We start from the raw sequence: 24,654 nt of genomic DNA, 5'->3' as shown, positions 1-24,654 counted from the left end.
GACATACTATATAGTGTTGACTCCCAAGGACTACAGTTTCCCATCAGCCTCCTTGGGCACATTTTGCCACGCATCGTCAAATCCAGCAGATCTCACCCACAAAGAGGGTTCCTGCGGGCCCTCTGTGCTCTGCAACAAGACCTGATGCATCTTCAACCACGTCTCATCATCCGCTATGCGAATCCACGGCCTATCAGCAAACTTTTGCGATAATTTCTGAGCGATGAAGAACGCGCGGACGACTTTGATGGTATGTCCATCGTCGAGAATCTCGTGAAACCGCGAAAGCAGATCCTCAGGCTTTGTCACGGAAGCCACAGTGCTGTCCTTTGGAGTAAACGATTTGAGGGCGTGGAGATGTAGCGGCGGACATCCGCGGGCAATGTATTGTACGACGTCGAGGCGGATTTTCCATTCGAGGATGCGAGCCTTCTGAGAGGGTGTGAGCCAGGGGAAGGAGAGGAGGGTGACGAAGAAAGGCGATGAGTTGAGATGATGACTACGAAAATCATTTGTAAGTAAGGAGAACAAAACATGCAGTTCTGAAAGAGGAGATGAGGGGGCTTACATTAAGAAAAAGTCAAACTTGGGAACATTTGGCGGATGAAAAGCCGCCGTAGCAGCAACATACGCACACGAATGAACCATCTCCGCCAATCTCTCATCAAGCTCATCCTCTCCAACTCGAATCTGCTTCAAAAACTCCAGTGCCTCGTCGGGGGCACGGACAAAGACGCCGTCGTACACCTTGTTTGAATCCCCGTACTGAGCACTCGTGGCGAGTTTTTCGCTGTACTGCCTGACGGACTCGAAGAACTCGGGCAGGGGAGTTCTTCTCTGGGCTGATTGGGATTGGGGCTGAGAGGAGGCGGCTTGCTCGACCTTTGTAAGGAACGCGCCGACGCGGTTTTCGTGGACGGCGGCTTGGGCGAGGCCTTCAGCTACGATGGCGGGTTGGTGCCATTCGATGCCGTACATGAGTTGGATAAGGGGGTGTAAGAAGCCTAGATGGGGTCATATCAGCATCGTATTGTGTTCAGTTTATTCATATGGGTAGTGGAAGAGCGTTTGGACACATACCAGCAAAGAGGCGTCCAAAGATTGCTTCACTCCTCTCATCTCCCTTGAATACATACTCCAGCAGAACCTTTTCCCACCCCTTTTCCTCAATCTCGTCTTGAAAGAACTTGAGAAAGTCGGGATAGTGTTTTCCCTTTCCAAGGTACGGACAATCTGCTGACCACCCACTCTTGAGCTCCTTGACGACATCAGGGTGAGTATTCATGGCCTTGATTTGATAGGAGTGGTTTTCAGCGTAGGCTTGCTCGAGGACGCTGGGGGAGGCGCCGGTGGCATAGAGAGAGAGGAGAAGATGGACAGTCTAGTTTTTATTGCTCTTAGTTTAATTGAATCCCGGAAATGATGGATGGGCATCTCATATGAAGAGTAGAGTAGACCAAAATGGAGATATTTCATGAACCCAACTGAAGAGAGCTTACGTGATTATGAAACCCTTCCGCGTTGAAGAATACATGGTGGCTCTATATTACTTCAGTTAGTTATTAATTTCTTAAGATTTATGTGAGAACGATATACCTCAAGATCCTTTTGCAAAAGCTCAGAGACCTTTGCGGCAGACTCGTCCGTCTGCGCCCACTTCAACAAGCCCGTATCAGTGGCGGGGACACGAATCTGCCACGGCGTCGCCATACTTGAGGCAGGATGGATTTTGCTTAGATTGGGAATTACAGGTACTTGAGTGGTTTGAATCGAGCGTATCGGATTGTATCTGGAATTCAATCGTAAATGTAAATGTAAAATAGTTGGTCGCGTTCTCAATAGCAGTGAAGATGGAACAAGTGCCATGGCGTCAAAATAGAGGCAAGGCGGGCACAATACATAAGGCAATTATAGCTCTGCCATTGCATCACAAACCACGTGCCTCCCGCCAGCAGCTCCGTCCAATCGCAGACATTCAAGATTCAATATTCCGATGTAGCACGCCGGAAATGCATCAAGGTTGCATCAAAGTTGCATTTCTCATGGATGACAAATTCTTGTGTTATTCAAGGTTCGTTGATGACGGGCCTTGTGTCTGTCGAGCGACTTAGTATGGCACAGCTAAGCTGCGGATTGGTCCAAGTGGAAAATGAGGGGGTACTTGGTTGCTCAGGAATTACTCCGAGTCAAATGGCAAATGGAACATGTAGGTCAAATTTGGAGGGAATTGGGGAAATGGGAATCATGACGCCCAAAGCTGAGGCGAGTTGGAGAGGGGCCGTCAATGTCACGTTTACATCATAATAAGTAACTTTGATCCGATGCCAAACGGTACTAGCCGGCGATGGATATTGAACATATCAAAACGATGTAAACATCAACAAATAGATGTAATTACTTAATCATATCACATCGTCAACATCAACATGGAAGCAGAAATTAGGGGGGGTCATGTGTGTGATATCATTGTTTGCCCGCCGCCTTTTGCCAATCTGATTCTATCTCAAAAGCATCCATCCTGCCCATTGTCTGAGCTCCCTTATTTTGTTTGCTTAAAAGCCCTTTCCCATCATCATCGTCATCAACTTTTTTTTATATCCATCCCGTGCCCAAGTGGCTGTATATATTTCGCCTAGTTTCGTCCAAGTAGAGAGGAGGAAAAATCAATCCAAAGAAAAAAGAAAACTCAAAAAGAAATCGTTAAATCATGAGCACGCTTAAGCCTTTCGCTTCTTGGAGGGCTGGGCATCCTCCTCCTCATCATCCATCTCCTCGTCAGACTCAAAGTTGATGTCGCTCAGAGCATCCTGCTCTTGGGCCGCCACTATTGACGTCTTAGCGCTGTTGTTCATGCATCCTCCGATTCCTCCGATGAATTCTCAGAGGCGTGAATGTACTCACAGAAGTACTTGATGGCGCCGGGCCAGAGATCCTCGGCGATGCAGACGGCAAGGTCGTCAGCGGTGGGGAAGATCTCCATCTCGTACTCGTCATCATCATCATCCTCGTCCTCCTCTTCGGGCTCCTCCTCGACCTCCTTGCCCTCCTTGCGGGCCTTGCGCTTCTCCTGCTCCTCCTTGAGGGCAGCCTGGTTCTCCTCCTCGGAGATGCTCAGGCCGCGGAAGCCAAACCAGGCGAAGAAGCTGACGCCGTCGAGGCCGGTGCTCTCCATCTGGCTCTTGAGCTTCTTCTTGGCCTCGGTGTCGTCACCCTTGCCGGCCTTGTCGTCCTCCCAGACCTGGTAGACGAGGTCCAGCATGCCGCTGGTCAGGTCCTTGTCGGCCTTCCAGTTGATCTTGACAGGCTCGCTGACGAGGCCCGCCCAGCCATCCTTGTTGCGGCGCCACCAGAACTTCTTCTCGAGGACCTTGTTCTCAAAGTACTCGTTCTCGCTGAACTCGAACTTGATGGAGATGCTGCGAGGGTCGCCGTTGGGCAGCTCAAAGCGCTCCACGGACAGGTTGACCAGGGAGCTCAGGAGGACGGCTGAGTCGGTGGGCTGGACGTACTCGTCGATATCCGGGGGGGCCTGCTCGAAGACGAGGGGCCAGAAGTTGGGGATCTCAGAGACGACCTTGGCACGCTTGGCGTACAGGTCCTTGGTGAGCTTGGCTTGTTGGCGGACTGCGAGGCGAGGGTAGTGTTAGCTTGCGGCTCATTTATTCACATCAATCAATAGAATGGTGGAGGCTTCAAATAGTCCACTCTTCTTCTTATTCCATTTGCAGCAGGAAACCAGACACGTCGAGTAGTATCTCGACGTGTATCTTGCCGCCTAGACTGCAGCAACAACAAGGGACATGTTAAGAGCAACAGCCTTTCTGCCTCTACCCAATCACCTGTCACCAAGGTGAAGAGGAAGAGTGAATGGGCAGGATTCATATTTGTTCAGGTGTGTGGCAAATGCTGGCGCGGGGTGACTTACGGAGCTCAAGCTCAACCTCCTCGAAATCATCCTCGAGGTCCTCCAGGATCTCGTAGGAGATGGGGTTGTCAATGTTCTCAGCAGACATGGTGATTGTAGTGAGGTGTGTATATTGTTGCGAGAATAAAAAGAGCTGGTGGTTTGACGGTTGTAAGTTTTGAGACGGAGGGGGAGCTGGTTCTTTATACCTTGGTATGTACGTACCAAGTAGTGCCTGAGGAAATGTATGGTGGAAATCAGGTACCGACGGATTAGTATGACGTCTGAGCTGGCTGATGGGGTAAGGAGAAAATTTTCTCAGCTTGCTGGAGGAAACAAATCAATGCCGAGAGGAGTATGGAGTATCTACATGTACCTAATGGCATGCAAGAGAAAAAAAAATGGATGGACGTCGAAAGAGCTTGCAGGCAGATTTGCTTGGGTGTGAGTGGATGGAGCTTCGCGGTACCTTGCCTAGCACGGCATCGACTCCCTGGCACTTGGGCGGCCTTGGGCCTAAAAAGGCAAAACCAGGGTGCACTAAGCCCGCTGGAGCTTGGTGAAGGGTCCACTGACTCGAAGCTCTTGCAGGCGGAGGGTCCACTGGAAGGGTAGCCTAAAGAAAAAATTGAGATGGAGGACGAGAAAAGTTGTTGGGAGAGGTACTCGACGAGGACATGCAGTTTGTATGGCGAGAGCAGGTCACCGATAGTTTTTTTTTGCATTGATTTCTCTGGAGCTCCACTCAAAGGGAAGATGAGCATTAAAACCCATAAAATTGGGAGAAGAGAGGAGAAGAGACCAGAACTTTAGTCGAGGCGGCCCCAGATGCGGCGAGACGGACAAACGCCACCCCCTCCGAAGCCTTCTTTTTCTTTCAATCTCTTTTTGATGTGGATGCTGGGCATTTCTATATCAATGCTGAATGAAGCATGATACAAAGGAACAGGATAATTGCAATAGAAGTGCCAGGGATAAGAACCGATGGAACATGATGATTGGTATGCGGAAAACTGCATGTTGGGGACTGTGTAGCTGCAGACAAAAAGCTCGGATGGCGAATTTTGAGTGAGATGCAGTCTCATGCATGAGCTTACTTTCTATCCAGCACAGTGCAGTATCAGATCACATCCCGTTCATTTATTCATCCTATTCAACCACTTTCTGTAATGAAATGATTCGCATTGTGATATTTGACAATGTGCCTGTCCTTGAACATTTTCTTCCGCAAAATTTCTTATCTGCAACTGATAAGCTGTGCCCCTCCCCCGCCTCGCCCACTCATCAATCAACCAAATCACCCCCCCACCTTTCAATGTTATGTTCCATATCCTCTTCTTGAACATCCGAAACCGCCTCAACAATAACAATAACGACATCGAACAATAGCTTGGCGGCACAATTATTCCTTCTGTTAAATTCAGTTTCCCATCAGTTTCACATTCTTGTTCAGTCTGTAACCGTCTTTCATCAACTCAAGCAATATGAGATGACGCCGCCTATTTAAGCCCTCCTATCTTCTGCATTTTACAAGGCAAAAGGTGCTTTCATCCTCCTTCATCCCCATCCCCATCCCCATCTCCATCTCCATACATCGGAACTTCTTTGCTAAGTCTCAACAGCCAAACACATAGACTCTCATCTCTACCTCCTACCTGGGCACATTTTCGTTATGGACGCCACAATGCCCACCCCAATCGATCTTGGACAGTCAACCAAGCTCAACTGCGAAGTCGCAGTCTTCAGTGGCGCCTCCGGTCTCGAGGCTCAGGCCATGGGCGCCAAACGCATCGAGCTCAACGCTCCAGGCTCGTACGATGAAGGCGGCCTTACGCCCCCCGTCAAGGAGCTGACCTCGATTGCCTCGCAGCTTGAAATTGCCGTCCGCGTCATGATTCGCCCTCGTGGCCCGCCTCGCACTCCCTTCCAGCAAGGAGGACAAGACCAAGAGAAGAAGAAAGCGGAAGAGGAAGAAAAGGACCAGGTCCAAATCCAATATGACCCTCTCCAAGACTTCATCTACACCGACGCCGAGATCGCTCTCATGGTGCAAGCCATCCACAACTTCAAGGCCACCAGGGTAATGAACCCCATCCGCGGCGACGGTTTCGTCTTCGGCATCCTCAAGCTTCAGACCAAGCCCTCCACTCTCGCCAAGTACCCAGACCTCACCGTCACCATCGACGAGGAGCGCTGCAAACTCCTCATCGACGCCGCCCGCCCCTTCCCCTGCGTCTTCCACCGCGCCTTCGACCCCATCGCCGCCAGCGAGCGCTGGTCAAAGGGCGTCGACATCCTCGTCCGCTGCGGCTTCGACGGCGTCCTGACCTCGGGCGGTCTCGGCAACGCACACGAGAACCTCGAGAAGCTCGACGCAATCTGCCACCGCGCCGCCCCCGGCAGCCTGCAGGTCATCGCCGGCGGCGGCGTCCGCCGCAACAACGTCCACAGATCCGTGGCCCAGCTCTCCGTCCACGGCACTAAGAGTGTCTGGATACACACCGCCTCGCTGGCCAACAAGGTCGACAAGGACGGCCGCCGCGTCGAGGAGTTGAATGGACGTGAACTGACGGGAATCATTTCTGTGATGAACGCCACAAAGCCCGATTAGAAGTCTCCGGCTGACCATTGGCGCCAACACTATGCCCATCTTTACCAGTAGCGGTGAGATCTCGTACATGTTTTTTCCCTTTGTGCAGAAAGAATCTCTCGAAAAGTTGACACCTTTGCGAATTTAACATCACTCTCCAAATTTGAGGACACGATTTCAGAGGTAGCTCCTCTAACGGTTTACCTTTCCTATTTCCTTATTTGTTGTCTCTTTTTACATTGGAGTGGATGAACACACATCAACTTCATCAGTCCACTCATTTGGTAACCAGCAGGCGGCTCTTTTTATTTCCTTTCCTTCTTTCCCCCCAAAAGCATAACGCAAGAACAAAGATGGCAACGCTGCTAAAGGATAGATCTGATAGCCTTCAGGGCATACTACGTACTGGCTCACAAAAAAGTTAAGATTCACATGAGACACTTCGAGCAATAGAACCGCGATTGCAAAATTCGATTAACAATTTATTAACTCTTTCTTTTTCAATCGTAAATTAAATACAGCGCATTATAGTGACAAACGCTTTCATCTATATATACTTATTTAAACCCCTCACAAGCACATCCTCTAGCAGTCGCCCTTGCCATGGGCCAGACCCAAGCAGTTGGCAATCTTGTAGAAGATGTCAACGTTATTGTAAGTACCGCCAAAGGTCTCCTGGCAAGGACCAAGAGCAAAGACAGGCACGTCAGTCAGGGAGTGGACACCCTGAGCCTCAGAGGTGGGGATGGTTCCGTTGATGACGATGCCGTCGACACCGTCCTCGGGATTAACAAAGTACTCGCTACCAATGGGAGTGGCGGGCAGGCGAGGGCCGTTCTTGTGGACTTTGTAGTTCTCACGGTGGTCAGGGGCAGCACCGACGCCACCAGCAATGGCGTAGCGAGGCTCCCAGTTGGTAGGGAAGTTGACGCCAGTGCCGTAGCTGATCTTGCCGTCCTTCTTGGTGTACTGGGAGAGACCAGACTTCTCGTAGACGCCAATGGCATTGCGCTTGGCGCGCTCGTCCTTTTGGGCGGTCAGGTATTCGGTATCGGCGGAGCCAAAGACACTGTTTGACGCGTTAGTAGCCGATCAGTTTATATAGCAAGTGGAAAGGGGGAGGGGGAGGGGGAGGGGGAGGATAGAAATGCAGGGAGACATACTCAAAACCGTGGCCGTGGTCAGCAGAGACGACAATCAGCGTCTCTTCATAGATACCCAGCTGCTTGAGCTTGGCAACGGTAGCACGGACGGTGTCGTCGAGCTCCAAAAGATCACCTAGAGCACGATCGTAGTCAAGGACGTGCATTTGCTTGTCGATGGAAGCAGCCTCGGACATGAGGAAGAATCCCTCCTTGCCACCGCGCTTGTGCAGGATGTCAACCGCCTTGAGGGTCATCTCCTTGAGACCGGGCAGGTCAAGAGCAGGTCCCTTTCCGCCCTTGGGGTCGTTCTTGAAGCTCTTGAGGTTGTCCTTGTAGATGTTGCGGTCCAGCCAGACGGGCATGACACCCTGGCAAAAGACACCCAGAGCCTTCTTGTTGTTGTCGGCAGCGAGGAGGGACTTCTTGTCAGTGCTGACAGAGTATCCCTTCTTGGCGAACTCGGCATAGTAGTCCTTGCCCTGGTAAGAACCGGTACCGGGGAGGAACTGCTCAGCACCGCCACCGAAGAAGACATCAGGGCCACCGTGGTTAGTCCAGGAGTAGTTGGTCATGCCATGGAGGGCCTGGTCAATCAGAGAGCCGTACTCGCTGCGGCGACGAGTGTGGCCACTGAGAGCAATGGGAGTGGCATCGGCGAGGAAAGCGGTGGAGACAGCACCCCAAACACCTTTCTAAGGCAGAAGGTTAGCCAATTGCTCATCATATTCGCATTAATTATTGTACACTTACGCGGACACGGCGGAAGATTTCAACAATGGTCTCAACCTTGGGGTCATCGAAGGCGTTGGGAGAAGAGTCGGCGTGGACACTAAACATATCTGTTAGCGTTCTATCGTTCATGATGCCCTGTCTCGCGGGAAAGACCGTACCCCATAGCGTTGACGGTGCTCTTGTGGCCAGAGTAGAGAGCAGAGGCCGAGTTGGCAGAATCGGTGATGTAGCTGTCAATGGAGTGGGTCATCTGGTGGCCCAGGACGGGGAATTCGTCAAGCTGCAGACGAGTCTGGTATTTGCCGTTGATGCTCTGGTGTCCAAGAAGACGAGCAGCGGTGATCTACACCGGCATCAATGATTAGCAATTGGGAGATCAGGCTGTTCACAACTCAATCGCAACATACCATGTTGGTGGTCATACCGTCACCAATGAAGAAGATGACGTTCTTGGCTCTCTTCTTGGTGTGGAGGTCGCGGACAACCCACTTGGCGGTGGTCTTCTCGCCATTGTAGTAGTTCAAGGTAACGGTGTAAGTGCCAGGCTCGTAGAGGGCAATCTTACGGTATGCCTTGGAGGCGACGTTGACAACGGAGGGCTTGTGGGCGTCTTGAGCAAAGAGGTCCTCATACCAGTTGAACGTCCACTTCTCGAGCGAAGGCTCCTTGATGTCAAAGGCCTTGGCAAAGTCCTTGGCCTTGCCGCCATCCTTGGAGATGGTCACCTTGAACTTCTCGTCAGGCTTGCCGTTGTGGGCGGCCTCGGAGCCATTGACGGGAGCATGAACCTCGACACGCAAGTCAAACAGCTGGCCGGGGAGAAAGTCGCTCTGGTCGGGAGGCAGGACACATCCCAGAGTCGGGCATGTACCCAGGCGCTGGAAGGTCTGGGCAGAGACGCCCGACAGCGAGGCTGCGAGGAGGCTGACAACTCCGAACTTGGCAATCATCTTGGGCTGTGGCAGCTATCCAAGACTATACAACGAATTGAGGAGTGCAATGACTGCAGGGCAGCTGGGGGGGCAAGCAAGAGGAGCGGCATGGCAAGGCTCGTCAGTCCCTTATATACAAATATGACGGGCAATCCGGTCCTCGCGTGACGACCATGCCGAGCAACGCAAAATGTTGCAGCCAGCGGCCAATTCCGTTAGCTTCCCTGCCCGTGTGCAGCATTGAGCAGATGAAGAGGGATGCAAGGCACCTTGCAAACTTGGTCGAAGGGCATCATCATCCCTGCAATGTCAGTCCATGGTGTCTGGGCTAGAACCACCAGCAGTGGGCAAATACACGAATATGAGGTAGCATTCATCGCTCTATGATACCCCATTGGCTCAGCCGGGCCCTTTCTCGCGTGGGGGAAATGCACGTTGCAGATTGCAGATGCCTGCTGTCTACTCGGATGTGCTTGAAGCCATGCTTCTTCCATCGCGATGCCAAGCAACGTGGCGACACAAGAGGCAGTCCCCTTATTGTCGAGCACACAAGCACGTGTCGTCTCGATACCAGAATCGAGAGTCCGAGGCCCTGCAGTAGGCGGCGATGCTCGTGGCTCTTGGCATTCTCTAGCAAAATCCAGGGCCCAGCTTGGCGTATCCGGATCTCGTCCGGCCAGAATGATGCCAGTCGTGGAGAAAAACAGCAGCCGTGCAGTCTTGATAACCTCATCCGTCAAAGTCGTTAGCTTGCGGGTTTCAAGGGACTTTCGTCTGCAGCCGAAGGTCTGTCGATCTTGGCGGTCGTCCCGTGGGTTGAAGCCATCATTTCATTGGGCGCTCAGAGCTGGCCCTGGTTCGTGTTTGCCCTGCCATTCGACAATTCAAAAGTTCGCGGACTCCACAAACCAACAGGCACCGGCAGCCATTTGAGGTAGCACTGCTGGAATTAGACGTATTAGACTAGGTTTTTCTGTTATTGTTATGCTTATTTCTTATTTTTTGAATGGGTATGTGGTGGTCCCCTCCGCGGTATAATAAGAGCACAATGCAGATCCAAATTGAAGAGGTTTGCGTTACTGTCGATCTCATATCGTAGGATTTCCTCGTATGGTGCTGTTTCCTTCTTTTGTCTTGTCTTTGTTGATGGGCATGGCAAGCAGAAAATACTGTCGCCGTCAAGTATAAACCCGGCGTCAGCACATCCCGGCTTGCATGTCGCAAGGTTGCACGGCATCCCGAGCTGAACAGCCTCTCGGTCGCTCTCACGCAACGGACGATACCGATACGTCCAACAAAGCCGGTTTAAGTGGGCAGCAGTGACAAATAGCCCACGTCAGGACGAACTAGAGGCCAACCTCGTCTCAATCCGTTGACCGACGCTACGTTTGTCGACTGTGAGTTGGGTCCACGCAGACTCACTCGTCAGCTCGGTCCATCAGTCGATAGTCTTGATGTTTAACCTTGGTTCAAGCTTAATTCGGGGCGCGTTCGTTTCGGACAGAGCCCGGTCAGCAGCCTTTTAGGCGTAGGATCGAGGCCACATGGTGAACTATCGTCGTTGTTATTTTTTTAAACCTCGTTGTAGCCTTTATACGGATTGAAATTGTAATCACGGCTTCCTTAATCGGAGCATCTGGAGGCACATCCCAAGGCAGGAGCATCCATTATCTTACCGCCTACCAAAAGCTCTTTAGTTAATATCTACTTATTCTCCAATGTTATCCAAGCTATTATAACAGCTGCATAGAGAGAAAACAGTTCGAAGTTGGTATCGGGTTTTCTCCCTTCACTTCATATATTCTTGGCTCACCACGTCGTTTATTGGATAGGCACAAGTAGCTGTTGTAAAAGTCCATTGAGCGAATCATCGACTGAGGTACCTTGAAATTAGAAGGCTTGCTGACGTCAAAACACAGTAATCCGCAGATATACAGTTACGACCAATCTTTTTCGTAGAGGGGGCTGGAATGCTTCATACTCCAACGGCCATCTCCTTCTCCATCTCTCTGGAATGCGCTCACTTACATGGAAACTCCATATAAGCCCTCTTGTGTAATCGAGGAGAGAGGGAAGGACTTATGGCACAATGCGACAAACACACACACAAAAAAGCATAAAATTTGAGTAAATGTGTGCAGTTTCCCTCTAACATGTCTAACCAAACGGTGCAAGACATCCTCCAATACCAATTTCGAAACCCCAAGCTCCTCGAAGAAGCTCTCCGGGCCCCAGGCACAGATCCAGGAACAACCCGCCAAAACCCAAGAGCCCATGGAAACAAGGGTCTAGCCATGATTGGAGACGCCGTCCTCCGACTCGCCGTAGTCGACGACGGCATCATAGACGGCAAAACTACTCGTGAGCTTTCCATATATCCATACACCGGCTTGCTGAACTTTTCCAAGCTGATTTGAGCTTGCAGAAAGCTGCCATCAAATGTGCGTGGCCGAAATCTCGAATATCGCTTTGAGCAAGACGTTGAAGAAATGGGAGATCGGTCAGTTTGTTAAGCTGCATCCGGGTCAAAAGGGTGTCATAACTACAGGCACAGGAGCTTCTACTGCTGAGGCGCTGGTCGGTGCTGTGTGGATTGATTCGGACCGAGATTTTACTACGGTTCATCGTGTCATACACAATCTTGACATTGCCAGTGAATTCTTGCACAATGGAAATCACTTATGTGGCAAGGCCGAGACGGCTGTGGCGGCATAGAACCAAATAGTCCAAGGCCAAGATTAATACATAAATTAAACGGACACTCGCTTTGTGCATCCTTAATCTTTTGTAAACCTACCATTCAAGTAGTCAGTAAAATCACGGGAATCCATGGAGAAACTGTTATCTTTTATCATTTTATTATTTAGCTCGTTTATCGTCTATTCATGCTAATTTATACTCAATGTTGCTACAGCCTCTTCCACATTAACCACCGCCACCGGTGTAGCATCCTGACTCTCCCCACTAGGTGTATTACTTTCCGCAAGATTCGTAATCTGTGCCGATGCTGTCCCCTTTTCTAAATCTTTCCAAGCCGGTTTGTTGATCCTATCTGCGTCCGCCTCGCTCTTAAAGTGATATCCTCTCGCCCTAGGTCTTTCGCCAGTGCCTTCAGGAAACACAGGCTCATATGAAGCAATAAACCGACGCGCTTCCTCCTCGAATACCGCTTGCCCTTTAGCAAGAGCCTCGCGAATGCCCACGAAGAATGCGTTAACGACGTGATGGTTGTGGATCTGTAGGAGGTTCCAACCCAGCATCTCCTTAGCGTTGAGTAAGTGGTGGAGGTAGGCTCTGTGGTGTTTCAAGCAAGTGTAGCATTGACAGCCTTCTACCAAAGGTACGACGGCTGTGTTATGCTCAGGAGACCACATGTTGATTCCGAGGGGTCGCACCTCATCAGCACTAGGGGATGGAAAAGTGAATATCATGGCGACACCAGCATCAGAAGTGATATTTGCAAAGGACAATGTACAGATGTCGATGCCAAGGGAAATTTGACGCAGGACCTCTTGCGGAGTCTTGGGAGGGTCCATGCATAACTTGGGAAGAGGTGCCAACGGAGGATAGTTGACAAGGTCGGGAAGCAGGTTTGCATCGTAAACTGCCAGGCCATCTAGCCTTCCAATCACATCTTCTGATAGATGCCTCAGATAGTCCCACTGGATGGGATACTCGACTGGAAGCACTGGGGCAAACAGAGAGCTATCCAAAGAATCCGTAGGCTTGGACGAAGCCAGCTTACCCAAGAATTCATCCAACCATACTTCTGTCCGTTCCACCATTCGCACCAGCTTCTTAGATGAGGGTGTCGCGCTGGTGTGAGGCAAGTCGGCCATTGGCAGCACGATATCAGGTTGCAGCGACTGGACGTAAGATGCAAACTCGGGCACCGTCACATTGCGGAATCCGGTAGAAGTGAAGACGGCGAGAGCCTTGGGCGTGTTTCCGAACGGAGTTGTAATGGCCGGGCACCGTCGCGGACCAAGTACTGAAAGAGTATTTGACGGCAGGGCTGTAAATCTATGCAACCGGCGCGAACCCTCTCCGCCAGGCGTGTGCTGAATGGGAGGCTCCTTTTTCTCAATAACTACCCGTTACAATCAGTCAATGACCTCGTCATGAGTACAGGTAGGTTTGATGACTTACAGTCTTCCAGCGCCATGTAAACTCCGTTTACAGATGTGTGTCTCTTGAGGTTGTCGGGGGTGAGATGAGGAATCGCCCCGCGAGATGTGACTGCGAAGAAGTTTGGTGTTTCGACGACCTTTTTGCCCGGAAAAGACAGCTTTCCTAGACGGGCGGCAGAGCCATCGGCGGCGGCAGAGCCTATGAGCTCGAAGATTTTGCGGCCAGACATGTCGGAAGAATTTCCAAGACTTGGATCACTCATTTTGAGTTGCCACCCCTCTAGGGTTGGGGAGTGAGAAAAAAATTAAGAGAATAAAATAGTGAAAAGGCAAATGAATCTATGAAGCAAAGGGTATATGAGAAAAGTCACGATGAGTTTTGTAAATGAAGCTCATCAAACTTATAGTCTATGCATCAAACACTCGAACGACAAATGATTGAATCCCACAATCTTTCTGTGATATGGAGAATACTCATGGCCCATCGATAATTCATACTAGCTGCGGTGCCTGACTGATAAGACATCTTGTTCGTCTTATCTTTTGCCGACGTTTGTCCGACGTCTAGCACATGCGCTTGGCCTCTTGCAGCCACTGCGTCTAAATCCCGAATCTTCAAAGAGATGGACCCTTTAATGGAGCAGAAAATACGCATCAAATGCCGGTTGGATGCCTTCTAGTAGCGAGATGAAGCCAGAGGATTTGCCGAGAAAGTCTTCGTATCTGAATGATTATGTACTGTAGATACACGTAGCTCGCTTGCTGTTCTCCTTTATCTCCGGAAGTCTAATACTGTAAGATAGTTTATTGAAGCCCTCCAGCGCATGTGCATGAACGCATCCGTCAACCATCGAATGCAACTCCAAAAACCACCGAATCAAGACCGTCGCCTGCGCCTTGTGTCTCGTCGGCACTGCTCAATAGCATCGGCAACTGCCAACACGATCATCCCCAGAGATCTGCCATTCGTGATCTTTAAAAGACCTCAGTTCGCGCGTGATATCCCCAAGCCGAACAGAGACAGAGACAGCTTCATCCAATCACACCCCATAGGCCCAGCCGCGTGCCGCTTACTCCGTCCTTTCCATCCTCCATCTCCAAACCTCCCGAGCTTCCGGCGACCCACCAGATCCCCCCCGTATTTAGAGGCTGAGCGGCCGCGTTTGGGATCCGTTTTTAGTGCAGTGGCAGTTGATTGACCTTTTGTTCGCTGCAAGCTTACGTTACAGGCAAATTCCCCGTCTGCCCTAGGCCATTCAGTCAGTCGATCAATACGAAGTAGTTGCCTTGCCTGCCAACGCAGGATTCTTCTTCCCCAACCATGGTGAGACCGCTCGAGCCTTACCACGACAACGATGAGAGCGAGCCACTCATGAAGGACGACCCGGAGCGAAACGATTCCGGCACAGGCGCTGGCGCTGCGTCCAGCACTGTTGTCACTGAAATTGACCATCCCGATGCGCCGCTGGAGATCCCCGTCCAAGCCGCTACAGCCGGCCGCGGGACGACGACGCTCGAAGTCATCGACGACAACAGCAGCAGCGACGGCAATGCGCCCACGCCGCGCTTCATCCAGGACGAGCGCTCGTCCAAGCGATGGAAGAAGATTCCCTACCCCGTCCGCCGCGTCCTGGCCGCCTTTGGCAAATGGGCAAAAGGTCCGCCCAATCCGCAGCCGTATCGCATAAAGCCTTTGTTCCCGGCCGTGCAAGAGTATCCGCTGTATCTCGTGGAGCGATTCCTGCCCAAGGCATACCGCCTCTGGGCCATATTCCTCTACTTTTCCATATGGGTCATTACGTTTGTGCTCGTCAAACGCCAGGAGACCATTGCCTCTACCGTCGAGGGATGGGGCCAGTCGCAGCCGATTAGCTGCGGCGACACATACTGGAGTGCGGGCAATGGATGCGGCTTGGACGGAAATGACTGCAGGCCCTTCAATGGCAGCGGTTTTGCCTTCCAGTGCCCAGCCTCGTGCGAGAGCTATCACGTCCTGAATCCCAGGGCCGTTGGTGACCAGGAAGTCATTTACCGGCCAATGGTCATCGGAGGGCCGTCCAACGACGTCAATCCCGAGCTGGCCACTTATCGCGGCGACTCCTACATTTGCGCTTCGGCAATTCACGCAGGCATCTTCCCCAATGGCAAGGGAGGCTGTGGCGTTGTCGAGCTTGTTGGCCAGTACCAAGAATTCGTCAGCTCTCAGCGACACGGCATTCTGAGCGTCCCCTTCGACTCGTACTTTCCTCTAGCATTCCGATTCGTTCCCGACATCAAATGCAGGGCCAAGGACGAGAGATGGTCCATCCTGGCTGTTTCCACCGTTTTCACTGGCGTGCTGTCGCTTTTCACGTCCTCGCCCGCTCTCTTCTTCTTTCCCACATTTGCCGGCATGTTCTTCGCGGTCGGCATGTCACTAGACCAGCCGGGGCATTCTACAGTGACGGATCTGTTTTCCAACATTCTGGGCAAGTTTCTTCCTGCCATGTTTTGCGCATGGGTCATGTACGACAAGATGGGCGTCCGCCGCACGCTCAAGCATCTGACTGCGCAGATTGAAAAGACTGTCCTGTGGTTGGGTGCCTGCTGGGTGGGCGCTCTCACCAACTACACGCTGGACTTTATCCCCATCCAGCGTCTCAATAAGCATGATCTTGATCAGCAGCCTGGAGCTAGAGCAGCTCTGGCCACCATTGTCATCATCTTGTTTTTCATCATCCTCTCGCAAGTGTTTTACTTTAGACAAGAGGGTCGGTTCATCCCCTATATTAAGCTATACGCCTTGTTCATCTTTAGCATTCTCATCTCTCTGACGCTCCCGGGGCTTTCGCTGCGCCTTCACCACTACATCTTGGCGCTGCTGCTGTTGCCCGGCACAAGTATGCAGACTCGGCCAGCGTTGCTCTACCAGGGCATCCTGATCGGGCTGTTCATCAACGGCATCGCCCGCTGGGGTTTCGATCCCGTGCTAGAAACGCCCGCAGCTCTTCAGGGAGACGCACAAAAGGGATCTCTCCTCCCGACCATCCCCCAGCCCGTCATATATATCGGGGAAGGTCCGCACAGCCCCTCCAACATCACGTTCACTTGGAACCAGCCGCCGAGCAAGATCTATGACGGCATCAGCATTCTTGTTAACGACGTAGAGCGCTTCCGGGGCTATTTCGACGACATTATCGACCGACAAGACAGCTTTATTTGGTCTAGAAACGGCACCCTCGGGCTGCCGGAGTACTTTAGATTTGCATACATGCTTGGAAGCTCGAGCGGGGATTATACAAAGGCCGGCATCTGGTCGGCGGAGGGCGAGTGGACGCAGATGAAGGCCGGGCCGTCCCGCGTCAAGGCTAGGGATACCCAGGAGCACATAGTCCGACGATGATTTTTTCCCTTATTGCGTTTTGATGTTTGTTTATACTGGATACCTCGAGCTTGCACTGTAGTTTCATATATATATGTCGTAGGTTGTATAGAAGCAGTCTCTGGATGAATGACATATTACATGATATGAATGATTTTGCTTCTCTGATGCGTGTCTGTCGGGTCTTGAATCACGAATTATTGAGTTTTAGTGGGCCCTCCGGCGCCGGGACAATGCTCCGCTCCGTGAATGCCTTGGTGAGATGCCGCCTTATTCTAGATTCCACTTGCATCCTGCTTGATATTTGATCATACAACTTTTAACAATAGCGGGTGAAATCACCAATTTGTTAAAAAGCCAATCTTAAGTCACTTATATCGAATATTCATCTTACATCTCACTAGCAATCTTTGTTGAGTAGCCACTCTCCCACTATCTCAATTCTCATCTCATCTGAGAGTTATTCAACCTCAGCAACCACCACAGCAAAAACCACCACCATCAAACACCAAAACAACAAGAAAAGAGTCGCAAAATTCTCCCCTCATCATCATCATCCTCTAGCCATGCCTCCAAGAATCCCCACAGAAGCAGACTTCTCCCTCATCTCCCCCATCCTCCCCCACAAACTCCATTTCCCCTCCCCGCCCGAATCAACAACCTCCATCCTCATCCTCTTCCACGGCCTCGGCGACCATGAAATCCCCTTTGCAACATTCGCACGCAACATGTCCCTCCCCGGCGTCCTCGCCATCTCCGTCCGGGGCACCGCCCCTCTCCCAGCCACCTTTGCACCCGATGCCGGAGACCAGCATTTTCATTGGGGCGATGACCTGAGCGTCGACACTAACACGGGCGATCTGGATCCCGACCCGGGGTTCGACAAGGCTGCGCGACTGGTTATGCAGAAGTTGGTCAAGGACACGCTGATTGACCGGTGCGGATGGGAGATGAACGATATTCTATTCTTCGGCTTCGGACAGGGTGCATCTTTAGCGCTGGGATTAGCTTCCAGGCTACGAAGTGTAGAGCGCATAGTCGACGTCTCGAATGGTGATGAAGCGACGAGGAATAAGATCGGAAAGACGTGCAAAGGCGTTGTTTCGATTGGCGGACCACTGCCGCAGTCCATGGTCCCCTCGTTGAGCAGCCGCGAAAAGAGCGATACGCCGGTGCTCGTGTGCCAGCTGAGTGAGGATGAGGCGGATGCTGTGAAGAGGGAGTTTAAGGATGTTAGGGTCGTGAATTGGAAGAGAAAGGAAGTGGCTATGCCGAGGGACAGAGACGAAATGTTTCCCATTATGAAGTTCATCGCGGACCAACTCAACAAGGGCTTCACATAGAGAAAGATGAAAGCTTAAAGAAGAGAAAGAAAGACAAAATAATGCGTACCATCTCAAAACATCTAATGTGACTTCTTCTTGAATGGACTGTCCATTGGACATATTATCTAAAAGGGTATCTTTCTACTCATCATCTCACCATCCCACCTCTTTACTGAAGCTCGCACCACATCATCTCCTGTTCCTGTTGTCGCCCGCCTGTAGCATATCGGCCAGAATATCCCACTTCGCAGACTGAGTATCGCTCGAGGCCCTCGCAGCACCTTTCAGTCCCGAACAAATGAAGCTCAAATGTCCATCAAAGTCGGCCCTAATCTCTCCCAACACTTCCATATAAGCCTCAGCGTCGAGTCCATCCTCTCTTACCACCCCCTCACTACTTTCATCCTCCTGTCGAAACAAGTGAGACGGCTCGGACCCATCCTTTGCAGCTTTTCCCTCTCTGGCCAGTTCTAGCTTAATAGCAAGATCCAAGATGTCGAGGATGCGCTCTCGAATAAGCTTCATCTTATTCCCTAGACAGGCTTGTTCAATCATTTGCTCTAGGTATGTGGCGTGGACCGAAATCATCGAATCAACATCCTCAGCCGTCATGAGCTCGCGCCGCATTCCCCGCTCGTTGGGTTCTAGAACAAGCGTTGCTAGATATGATTGAAGAGTCGTGCAGAACCATAGCAGATTTCTGCGAGCGGTGTAGAACAGAGCACGTTCGTCCCAGTTTTCGTTATCGGTCGTGTGATTTTCGAGGATTTTGGGTTTGTGGAGGATGTGAATAGCTCGTCGCAGCTGCAATAGCAGTGTGAAGATGGATTGATATTTCCCCATGCTCTCTTCGGAGACAACAATCTGGACTGGCCATGCAAGCCGGTAGTCAATTTTGAGATACGGCAGAGCGGCCCTCATCGAGCCTCGGGCATCTGTCACAGTCATGCGGGTGCCCTGAACATTGACGCTCACAGATAGGCGGCTTGTATCAACGAGCGACATAAAGGCATCTTGAGCAGTTCCTGCAAGAGCAAATCGATCATACCAGACTGGGTTTAAGTTTTCCAGCTTGTCGAACAAATGATCCGTAAAAGATGCCGTGGCAAACCCGTCCGACATGAGATACAGCGCCTGGAGTGCATCTAGTGATGAAGAGAGTTCGCATGTGTCGTAGAGAGCATCCTTCAGTGTGGTGGAAGTTTTTCGGTACTTGCTCTGGATCCATCGGTTGAAAGCTGCGCCAAAGAGGTCCGGGAACGTAGCCAGACCGAGACCTTCCGGGCAGACATGCTCAAAATCCAAAGACGGCTCCTCAACGATGGACGAGTTACCCAAGTCGTATTTACCCAGGAGCCGCAGCACAACAATGTTCTTTCCGGCATTGTATATCCGATGAGCGGCAGGCTTAAGAAACTTAGGAGCGTGCAATGTCCCCTCTGTTGTTTGGCGGAGCTTGAATCGACCCTGCCATATGTTGCTCATGGGCACTTTGGTCGGACTTTCAAAGATGAAGAAGATTTCGTTTTCTGACGAGATGCGCCCTTCGTCCATCCAATGCCGAATCGGGCGAATGTAAACTTGAAAACATTCGAGAAAGATCCTGGCGAGAAATTCGTATGTGGACATGTCATCCTTTAGCTGGGCCAGTGTGGTTTCGTCGTAAAGGAGCTCAAGGTACCGGAACGTATCCGACCTAGACGTTTCCTGAATCTGGGCGATGATGTTGGACAGCACAAGCAGGGGCTGTAGCCAAGGCGCAATTTCGCCGTGAACAGACAACAGGGTGAACATGACTTCGGACGTGGGAGCAGCAAAGCGAGCCTCGATCTGCGAGAGCTTGGTATCGAAATCTCGAAGTCGCTTTGCAATGCAGTCTTGAAACGCCTGGAGATGCGGAATGGTCTGCGGGTGGCTAACGAACCTCCGAAGCAGCAAGATGCGCCAGCCAGACTCTGCAATAGTGTGTATCACAGATTTATACGTTTCCCAAGCGATGTGCTGCATGTGGAAATTCGGCTCCGGCAAGCCAGTGTTTTCGTTGAAAAGGGTGGTTTTCAGCCCTTGCAGCATAGAGAGGATTTCTCTGACAATGTGCGTCTCTGAAATGGAAATTTTCTGAACGGTCCCAATGTCATCCTTCTCTGGCACCTCGGTCCGCCATTTTTGTGTCGACTGAAGAGCCTTGAGTAACTCTGTGTCCTCTGGTTGAATAATGCAGTCAGTGGCAGTTCTCCCCTTTTTGTGTAGGTTGAGATCTGTATCGTAAGGGTGATATATCGGCACCTCGATGAGTGTTTCGTCGTCCGGCTCTTCTTCGACTACCTCGTCTTCTGAATCGCGCGCGTAATCGATCGACTGCCATAGAGTCTCATCCTCAGCCCAGCCATCCTCCCGAGCGACATCCTCCCAGCTAAAGGTTTCTGCTTGCTCCCCTTCACGCAGTCGCACAGCATCTAGATCGCTAAGCTTTGTTTTAAAAGTTGGTTGGTCGGATAATCCTAGAAGCAGAGCCAATATCTCTGGGTGCCACCTGGTGGCATGTTCTTCCAGCCTATCCAGGCTATCGCGAAACTCGTCGGCCAGGTCATCTCGGTTGTTAACGCGGAAGCGCTCTTCCAGCCCGTCAAGAGTGTGCCAGACGTCGAATTGGTTTATGCGCAGGTATGCCTGCGACTTGATCTTCTGCAGGGTGGCATCGTAAAGGACTTTGTATTGCCTGGTTCGTGTCTGGGAACGCGATTCAAAAGGTCAGCCCTTCGGATCGTTCTGTTGATATCTCTTTGATGAGGTTCCTCCTCCTCCCCACCTTGCTGGAAATGCCAGTGGCAGCTTCGATGAGCTCCTCAGTGAGGGCTCCAAGTTGTGCGGCGTAGGCCATTGCCAATCGTTGGCATCTTTAGCAGCAGTGGCGGCCAACCGGAGCTAATGTAGACGCACAATCGAGGGCCATGTAGAGGTTGGATATGGATTGATGTTCAAGATTGGGGGAGCTTGGAAGCTTCAAATGTTGTTGCATGTGCTGAAGCCAGTGGTTGGCTTAGTGCACGACACTGCACTTAACGGGCCCCCTCTAGCGCGTCTCTAGCGCGTCTGTGGGGAGAGGGATCAACTAAACTGAACCTCTCATCGGCAGGGCATTTTTTTTTTAGCGCCCTGGTGGCATAAGGATAAAGCAACAAGCGCCCCTTTCAATTACTGGCGATGCTCGAATAGCGACATTCACAGAGACGACTGGATGCCCGGCCATATCGGATAGGCCGTTGCCCTCAATTTGCTGTATAATAACCCAATTCTCATCGTTCTTCATTCCGGTACAATAAAAGAGATCCCATGGCCAATTAATCCAGCAGCCTTGTCATCGGGCATATCGCAATCATCATCCCCTCCCCTTCGCCCTCGACATCATGGCTATTGCCCGGCCAGTTCGAGCCCTGGGCACACTGGCCCTCGTCCTGTGGTGCTTCTTCCTCTATCAGCTTCTCAAGCCTTCGTCTGGATACAACAGCCCGGGCGATCGGTACATTAACTTTGAGCGCGACCCCAACTTGGATCGTAAGTAGTTGCAGCCAGGTGGCGGATCAACAGGAGGAAAAAGCAAAGCTGTATTGTTGACACATCTGCCTGCGGTATAGCCACCGGTGAACCCGAGGGAACTCTCGTACGAACCTCTGCGAAATATGCGCCCGATGCCGAAGACACCGATCGAGTCAGCGCCACGCTGCTAGCTCTTGTCCGCAATGAAGAGGTGGACGACATGGTGGCATCCATGGTAGATCTCGAGCGGACATGGAACAACAAGTTCAACTATCCCTGGACCTTTTTCAACGACAAGCCCTTCTCGGCAGAGTTCAAGAAGAAGACAAGCGCTGCAACCAATGCCACGTGCAACTACGGTATGAATGCTTGCTGTCCCAGCTCTAGCAATGGCCATATCATCGTGGACTAACAAGCAGTCAAAAATACACAGAGCTCATCCCCAAGGAACACTGGGACGCGCCCTCATGGATCGACCCCGACATCTTTGAAGAATCAGCCGCCGTGCTTAAGAAGAACGGAGTTCAGTACGCCAACATGATGTCCTACCACCAGATGTGTCGCTGGAACAGCGGCATGTTCTACAAGCATCCCGCCCTCAAGGACGTCCGCTACTACTGGCGCGTCGAACCGAAAGTCCATTTCTTCTGCGACGTCGACTACGACGTCTTCCGCTACATGCAGGACAACAACAAGACGTACGGCTTCACAATCACCCTCTACGACGACCCGCACACGCTGCCCACCCTCTGGCCCCAGACGGCCAAGTTCCTCGCCGACCACCCGAGCTACCTGCACGAGCACAGCGCCATCAAGTGGGTGGTCGATGACATCCGGCGGCCGCAGCACAACAGAGAGGCCCAGGGCTTCTCCACCTGCCACTTCTGGAGCAACTTTGAGGTTGCTGACATGGAGTTCTGGAGGAGCAAGGCTTACGAGGACTATTTTGAGCACCTCGACCGCGCGGGAGGCTTCTTCTACGAGCGATGGGGCGATGCACCCGTTCATAGCATTGCCCTGGGTCTATTTGAAGATTCTAGCAAAATTCACTGGTTCGTATTACCTCACAAGAAGTCTGTCATCAGTTGAGCTATTCTTACTGACTTCTATTTTTACAGGTTCCGTGATATTGGCTACCAGCACATCCCCTTCTTCAACTGCCCCAACTCTCCCAAATGCAAGGGCTGTGTTACTGGCCGACTAACGGACGGTGAGCCGTTCCTCCACCGAGAAGATTGCCGTCCCAACTGGTTCAAATATGCTGGTATGGGCTGAGAAAAGGGTTTCATACCAGGGAGGATGAAGCATGTGACTTCAATCCCAACCTACATATACCTACCAACCATCACCTACCTTCTTCACACGCGCTCCGTGCCCACGCTGTATCAGGAAATACAAGACATGTACATAAGCTTCTCTTTCCATGATGTTGCCATGGCTCTATCATGCAAAGTACTGTGGTGGAAGCCAGACTTCCACCCACCCTTAGTCACAGTTGTTGTTGGGCGTTGGTGTGGCCATCCATATTTATGGCTACCTTATGTATACTTGGAGAGCAACTACATCATGATCCGCAGTGTAACATCTTAGGGAGGACGAAATAAACGAACAAACTCCAATTGTAAAATCGTAACAATACTCCGTGGTTGTCATCACATGTTGTCGTATTACGCTATAATGCCCCAAAGACCGTCACCACTCCAGACGTTCCTCCTACACAGAACTGGTCTCCCCAGCCTCCGTCCCGCCATGTCATGCAGCTGATGACATTGTTTCGTACTTTAGGCTTGCCGTCTTTGCCAATCAACTTCTTCGCCTCGTGGCCTTGAGGCCCCCAAGGCACCGTCACCTTGGCCACCACCTTGCCCGATAGCAGATCCCACGCCCAAAGCCTGCCCGAGCCGTTGGCATCTGTCTCGCCAGCCATTTCGTCTCCAGCGACCACGTATTTCTCCCTGCCGCCCAACAGCGACTGCACTCGCAGATCCTCGTTCTTCCACAGCGGATCCGAGTACGCCCGGAGACACGTGCCGTTCTCGCGATCCATCAGCCTTAGCTTGCTGTCCAACGAGCCCACCAGCATCGCCTTGCCATCCTTCGTAACGTCCAAGCTCACCACGCTTGCGCCAACGACATCCGTAGTACACGCTCCCATGCGCACATCATAGCTCCTCACCCTCCCATCCACACTCCCCGCGATAACCTCCGGCCCCCTCACCACCAAGCTCGTCACCGAATCCTTGGCCTCGCTCAGCACCTGTATCGGCTTGAAGCTCGTGCTGCGCACATCCCACAGCCGCACCGTCGTGTCGAACCCGCCGCTGACCACCAGCGAGTCTCCAGCACCCGCGAAGCTCACGCAGTTGATCCGCGCCGAGTGGCCTTGCGCGTTGCCCCCAAACCTCCGAATCGTCACCGCCCTGCTCACGTCCCACAAGAATACCGCCCTATCACCGCCTCCAGACACGAAGCTCTCATTGTCAGACGCGACTGCAAGGCTCAACACCTCATACCCATGCGCGGCATACGTCTGAATAAGCCGTCCTTGTGGCACAGCTGGCTTTGCGCTGGGACGAATCTCTGGGACAGACGTGCTGGGGAAAGGGTTGTAGAGACGGATCGAACGATCCGCCGACCCAGTGAGGATATAATTCCCAGGAGAGGCTGAATAAGCTACGGCATGAACGGCGCCTGAAGAGTGTGAGGTTAGTTATGAAACGATTCCCGGTCTGGGTGAATGAGAGCGAAATGGAAAGACGAACCATTGGAGCCTAGGAGATGCGCCACGGGCTGATCTGGGAAACTCATTTTATAAAGCACCACGGCTCATCACATCATGTTTCTGCAGCGGCGTTTGCTTGAAGAACCACGGCCGCAATATGAGAGAGGTATGCTGAATAGAAGATATGAAACTTGAATAAGAGAAAAAAGACGGGCTCTTCTTAGAACGACATAGTGATAGTCCCTTCCTTGCTCCGTTTAGAAAAAAAAATCCCGG

The 24,654-nt window shown here is 51.7% G+C and overlaps 11 protein-coding genes across 11 annotated transcripts; 5 read left to right on the top strand and 6 right to left on the bottom strand.

Moving 5' to 3' along the window:
- Positions 1-30: 30 nt before the first annotated feature.
- T069G_09653 (uncharacterized protein) lies at positions 31-1,710 on the bottom strand (the record flags this gene model as incomplete). Its single annotated transcript, XM_056176863.1, has 5 exons — positions 31-499; positions 569-1,004; positions 1,081-1,381; positions 1,500-1,541; positions 1,597-1,710. 5 exons carry the CDS (start codon positions 1,708-1,710, stop codon positions 31-33), a joined length of 1,362 nt encoding a protein of 453 aa, XP_056025341.1.
- Positions 1,711-2,717: 1,007 nt separating this feature from the next.
- T069G_09652 (nucleosome assembly protein (NAP) domain-containing protein) lies at positions 2,718-4,013 on the bottom strand (the record flags this gene model as incomplete). The annotated part of the gene is made up of 3 exons (XM_056176862.1): positions 2,718-2,824; positions 2,902-3,624; positions 3,926-4,013. The coding sequence occupies 3 exons, from the start codon at positions 4,011-4,013 to the stop codon at positions 2,718-2,720; spliced, it is 918 nt and encodes a 305-aa protein (XP_056025340.1).
- A 1,575-nt stretch (positions 4,014-5,588) lies between these two features.
- T069G_09651 (cutC family domain-containing protein) lies at positions 5,589-6,515 on the top strand (the record flags this gene model as incomplete). The annotated part of the gene is made up of 1 exon (XM_056176861.1): positions 5,589-6,515. The coding sequence occupies one exon, from the start codon at positions 5,589-5,591 to the stop codon at positions 6,513-6,515; it is 927 nt and encodes a 308-aa protein (XP_056025339.1).
- Positions 6,516-7,079: 564 nt separating this feature from the next.
- On the bottom strand, positions 7,080-9,321 carry T069G_09650 (alkaline phosphatase domain-containing protein; the record flags this gene model as incomplete). Its single annotated transcript, XM_056176860.1, has 5 exons — positions 7,080-7,563; positions 7,658-8,331; positions 8,390-8,468; positions 8,530-8,714; positions 8,779-9,321. 5 exons carry the CDS (start codon positions 9,319-9,321, stop codon positions 7,080-7,082), a joined length of 1,965 nt encoding a protein of 654 aa, XP_056025338.1.
- A 2,135-nt stretch (positions 9,322-11,456) lies between these two features.
- T069G_09649 (uncharacterized protein) lies at positions 11,457-12,018 on the top strand (the record flags this gene model as incomplete). Its single annotated transcript, XM_056176859.1, has 2 exons — positions 11,457-11,664; positions 11,852-12,018. 2 exons carry the CDS (start codon positions 11,457-11,459, stop codon positions 12,016-12,018), a joined length of 375 nt encoding a protein of 124 aa, XP_056025337.1.
- A 173-nt stretch (positions 12,019-12,191) lies between these two features.
- T069G_09648 (queuine tRNA-ribosyltransferase domain-containing protein) lies at positions 12,192-13,696 on the bottom strand (the record flags this gene model as incomplete). The annotated part of the gene is made up of 2 exons (XM_056176858.1): positions 12,192-13,393; positions 13,453-13,696. The coding sequence occupies 2 exons, from the start codon at positions 13,694-13,696 to the stop codon at positions 12,192-12,194; spliced, it is 1,446 nt and encodes a 481-aa protein (XP_056025336.1).
- Positions 13,697-14,754: 1,058 nt separating this feature from the next.
- On the top strand, positions 14,755-16,815 carry T069G_09647 (LCCL domain-containing protein; the record flags this gene model as incomplete). Its single annotated transcript, XM_056176857.1, has 1 exon — positions 14,755-16,815. The coding sequence occupies one exon, from the start codon at positions 14,755-14,757 to the stop codon at positions 16,813-16,815; it is 2,061 nt and encodes a 686-aa protein (XP_056025335.1).
- A 545-nt stretch (positions 16,816-17,360) lies between these two features.
- Positions 17,361-18,137, top strand: T069G_09646 (phospholipase/Carboxylesterase domain-containing protein; the record flags this gene model as incomplete). The annotated part of the gene is made up of 1 exon (XM_056176856.1): positions 17,361-18,137. One exon carries the CDS (start codon positions 17,361-17,363, stop codon positions 18,135-18,137), a length of 777 nt encoding a protein of 258 aa, XP_056025334.1.
- Positions 18,138-18,308: 171 nt separating this feature from the next.
- On the bottom strand, positions 18,309-21,000 carry T069G_09645 (spc97 / spc98 family domain-containing protein; the record flags this gene model as incomplete). Its single annotated transcript, XM_056176855.1, has 2 exons — positions 18,309-20,849; positions 20,929-21,000. The coding sequence occupies 2 exons, from the start codon at positions 20,998-21,000 to the stop codon at positions 18,309-18,311; spliced, it is 2,613 nt and encodes an 870-aa protein (XP_056025333.1).
- Positions 21,001-21,526: 526 nt separating this feature from the next.
- Positions 21,527-22,931, top strand: T069G_09644 (glycolipid 2-alpha-mannosyltransferase domain-containing protein; the record flags this gene model as incomplete). Its single annotated transcript, XM_056176854.1, has 4 exons — positions 21,527-21,674; positions 21,755-22,015; positions 22,090-22,708; positions 22,775-22,931. The coding sequence occupies 4 exons, from the start codon at positions 21,527-21,529 to the stop codon at positions 22,929-22,931; spliced, it is 1,185 nt and encodes a 394-aa protein (XP_056025332.1).
- Positions 22,932-23,328: 397 nt separating this feature from the next.
- T069G_09643 (uncharacterized protein) lies at positions 23,329-24,464 on the bottom strand (the record flags this gene model as incomplete). The annotated part of the gene is made up of 3 exons (XM_056176853.1): positions 23,329-24,200; positions 24,252-24,347; positions 24,419-24,464. The coding sequence occupies 3 exons, from the start codon at positions 24,462-24,464 to the stop codon at positions 23,329-23,331; spliced, it is 1,014 nt and encodes a 337-aa protein (XP_056025331.1).
- Between the last annotated feature and the right edge of the window lie 190 nt (positions 24,465-24,654).

The sequence above is a fragment of the Trichoderma breve genome, chromosome 6 (assembly GCF_028502605.1).
Source record: "Trichoderma breve strain T069 chromosome 6, whole genome shotgun sequence".
In the NCBI taxonomy this organism is placed as follows: domain Eukaryota; kingdom Fungi; phylum Ascomycota; class Sordariomycetes; order Hypocreales; family Hypocreaceae; genus Trichoderma; species Trichoderma breve.
Note: the sequence above shows the minus strand (reverse complement) of the source record. Positions and strands in the feature narration are given on the sequence as shown.